Source organism: Anopheles cruzii, chromosome 3 (genome assembly GCF_943734635.1).
Source record: "Anopheles cruzii chromosome 3, idAnoCruzAS_RS32_06, whole genome shotgun sequence".
Taxonomy (NCBI): domain Eukaryota; kingdom Metazoa; phylum Arthropoda; class Insecta; order Diptera; family Culicidae; genus Anopheles; species Anopheles cruzii.
In genome coordinates, this window is record NC_069145.1 from 34,654,188 (window position 1) to 34,657,772 (window position 3,585).

A 3,585-nucleotide genomic window follows, 5' to 3' on the forward strand; every position below is an offset into this window, starting at 1 on the left:
TCGGCGGCTTCGATTCCTCGGCTCGGCGATTGGCAGATGCCAGTGGCGGGAACAGTCCGTCGTGGCGACTGCGCAAGACGCGCCCGACCGAACCGACCCCTCTCACGGGCATCCCCCCATTTGGTAGTGCCAACTACGGACGCCATCGCACGGCGGTGTAACCACCACAAGTCGGACTCAGATAGCGGGGTGGATTGCGTTGGATTGATCATCTGCCGGATGGAAAAGCTGAGCCAGGAGTGAAAAAGATGGCCCCAAACCAAGCGCAAGAAAGAGAGGGACGGCTTTGCGTGCGCTATGGTAATTTCCAAATTTCCCTCCGCCGAAACGTGTCTCTTTCTGGCCCGTGCTGAGTTCCGTTGCGTGTGTGGTTGCGTGGGTTGGAACCGAGAGTCGGAGCGTGTATCGGAATGTCGGCGGCGGCACACTAGTAGCAGCAGCCAGTCACTCGAGTGCGGTTACACCGAAAGGACGTTGGACGTGATCAGGAAGTGTAGAGAAAACCTCTTTTTTTGGGCGATTTCCCAGCTGGATCTTAACGCGTGTGTGTGGCAAATGTGTGCATAGGCGGCGGGTTTTGCGTGAAGTGCCTCTTGTGACGAGTGCGAAATTGAAGCAACACAGTGAAGAGGCGCCAATTGTCTCTGTGAAGTGGAGCGAGTGTGTGTTTGTGTCTGGGATCGAGTAGAAAATGCTTCAGCAAGGATACTACGACGTGACGCACTCCGATAGCTGCACCGGTAGCGAATCCAACAACAACACACCCTTCTCGGTGAAGGATATCCTCGGCAATATGGTCGAGTCCGGTGCTGGGACGGTGGACGGTGCATATCTCAACTGTCAAATGGAAAGGTTTGTGACTCGTTTAGGAATCGTTCAATCGGGGCCAAATGATTGCGGCAATATTGAGGAACCACAGACAAAACTCTCCAAACCCGAAGTAACACATGGGATGAAACCGTAAGCGTAATCGCCACCAAGAGCCACACAATCATCTTTAAGCATTTTTTGAGATCTGTGAATAGCCAATAGTTACTAGGAGCCGCATCGATGTTCAATTCATAGTTTCGCAATTGTTTTGATTGACTTGTGACATGGTGCGTTGTCTTGTTGCAACAGAATTTGTTTCTTTGCCTTTGCCAACGTTTGAAGATCGATCCAACACTTTATAGTATTTACTGATGATAGTAATTTCCTTCTCAAGATAGTCGATGAATATTACACCACGCACATCCTAAAATACCGAGGCCATAAATCTTTCCAGAGGTTTGTTGTGCTTTCGGACGCTTTGATCCTCGTTGTAGTCCACTTAGATGATGATCGTTTTGATCGGTGATTCCGGAGTGAATCGAGGCAAACATTATTACGTTTGTTGCGTTTAAAAATGGCCAAACACTGCTCAAAATCATCAACACGTTCTTGTTTTTGGTCAACAGTGAGTAAACGCGCCACATACTTTGAACAGAAATTTCTCACAATCAAATGTTGATGATGATCCACTGCATTTCATTTCATTTCTGTTTCACATTTGAAATCTCTACGACCACGTTTGGAGGCTGCACACCAACGTTTTATTATTGTTTCTGATGAAGCGGAAATTTGAATTGTTTTGAAAATAACAAAAGTAGTGTAACTCTCAGTACAATAACTCGCAAACTTATGAGTAGAATATTGAATGAAAAAATGAAATTTTAACAACTTTCCTTTGAAGGTTAGTACTAACTGAAAAAGTGGTGAATGCGATAAGACTGTGTTCGGGTCTCAGTTCAGCAGAAACCCTTTTATCTTCTGACGATTTGTTTAATAGCCATTTTCTTTCCCACCCTTTACGTCCCTTAGCTCATCCGGTCACTTTTCGCCGTACGCCAACTACTCCGGCTACGATCCAGCTTATCACTCGTCGGATCCGTACGGGGGGCTGATACCTCACGGCTATCTGCCGCAACCCCACCCCCACCACCACGATCTCGGTTACGGACCATCGTCGTACGACTTTACCAACCCGTCGGCGTCCGCGGCTCAAGGTTCCGGGCATGGTCCGCCTCCGCACTACTCTCACGTGCAGTCCTTCGGCTACCACGCTAGTGGGTCCGTGTCATCGGCATCCTCGGCCCCAGCCGAGCTAGACCAACCTAGCTACGTCGGATCGGGTAGACCATCGTCTGGCGCACGTAACGCCGGAGACCAACAGTGCCACTTTCAGGCTCAGGACGTCCGAAGCATCATTCTGGACACGAGCCTGGATGAGCTGCCGACACCGGTCAGTCCGATCGGTGCCACACCGACCAAGCTGAAGGACGAGTGCTTCACGAGCCCGACGACCTGTGTCACGTCCGAGCACGTGCAGGAACTGGACAGCCTCTGCCAAATGAACAACAACAACAACGAGGACGAGATGCTGCAAAGTAAGTTGTTGGAGCCCCCTCGGAACCCCTTCTTGGAGTATTCACATCCCTCCCATTTACCACAGAAGAGAGCAACACACAACTGGTGACGTCATCGCGCTGCGAGCTACGCAAGAACGGGAAACTGCGCTCGAAGCGAAAACCACGCATCCTCTTCTCGCAAGCCCAGGTCCTGGAGCTGGAGCGACGGTTCCGCCAGCAGCGCTACCTGTCCGCACCGGAGCGCGAAACCCTCGCCAGCCTCCTGAAGCTCACCCCGACGCAGGTGAAGATCTGGTTCCAGAACCGGCGTTACAAGTCCAAACGCGTCCAGCTCGAAACGGGGCCGCCGGGGCTGAAGAGTGACGCATCGGGGCCACCGGGCGCCCAATGCCCCTCCAGCGACTCCGGGTCCAGCGGCAAGGACTACGACGATCTGAGCGTCGCCCTTGGCCCCACACAGGCGACAATCTACGGGCCATCCGCCGTGGGCTCCGTGAGTCTGGGCACCCCGACGTCCGGAGGGGCATCTGCTCCACCGCCACCGTACTCCGCTTACGGGATCCACTACTCGGACCAGTACGGGACACCTCCGCCACCTGCCTCGACGAACGCGTACTATGACCAGAAAGGGGCCTACTGGTAGCGGTGACCACGGTGACGAATATCAGCATCTCTGTACATAGAGTTCCCCCGAATGTGGTCCTTTTTTCCTTTTCGGACAATAAAATAGCCAGCAGCAGCATGAACAAAGTCCACACGTCATTACCACACACCATTGGGGCACCGAAAGAAACCGATCGCTGGGGCGTCACGTCACGAATCCATCATCCGGCGTCCGCGAGCCGTGACACTACACATCTGGCTCATCCGGCGCACAACTCACGACGTTCGTTTGCCTTGGGTCAATCGTAATTTGATAGTGTATTAACGAAGTAGACAGGCAAAAAAGCAAGCCACGGAGACCATCAGCGCTGACTGTCAAGAATGTCCAGAATGGCCCCAGCGCCGGCAATGAAACCTGATTCGGGGACGCTTGCCGAGCAAATAGAGGGTATGGTGGGGACCTTTATCGACCCACCCGAAATGATGATCGATTCATTCATTCGATTCCACGTCGCGGCGGAACGCGGAACTGCTTCGCCCGGGGGGGAAATCGGGCGTTCTGGGTGCGCGCCCGGGAAAACTAAGCCTCCACACC

At 52.8% G+C, this 3,585-nt stretch overlaps 1 protein-coding gene across 1 annotated transcript; it reads left to right on the forward strand.

Annotated features, from left to right (window-relative positions):
• Nucleotides 1–691: 691 nt before the first annotated feature.
• LOC128273834 (muscle-specific homeobox protein tinman) lies at nucleotides 692–3,030 on the forward strand. The gene is made up of 3 exons (XM_053011889.1): nucleotides 692–852; nucleotides 1,840–2,405; nucleotides 2,471–3,030. The coding sequence occupies exons 1-3, from the start codon at nucleotides 692–694 to the stop codon at nucleotides 3,028–3,030; spliced, it is 1,287 nt and encodes a 428-aa protein (XP_052867849.1).
• Nucleotides 3,031–3,585: the final 555 nt, after the last annotated feature.

What these genes read in the sequence shown, in the direction of transcription:
- LOC128273834 (XM_053011889.1), top strand. Translation starts at nt 692, where the DNA reads ATGCTTCAGCAAGGATACTACGACGTGACGCACTCCGATAGCTGCACC. An exon ending in CTCAACTGTCAAATGGAAAG is followed by an intron (nt 853 to 1,839) that starts GTTTGTGACTCG and finishes TACGTCCCTTAG; the next exon opens with CTCATCCGGTCACTTTTCGC. An exon ending in CGAGGACGAGATGCTGCAAA is followed by an intron (nt 2,406 to 2,470) that starts GTAAGTTGTTGG and finishes CATTTACCACAG; the next exon opens with AAGAGAGCAACACACAACTG.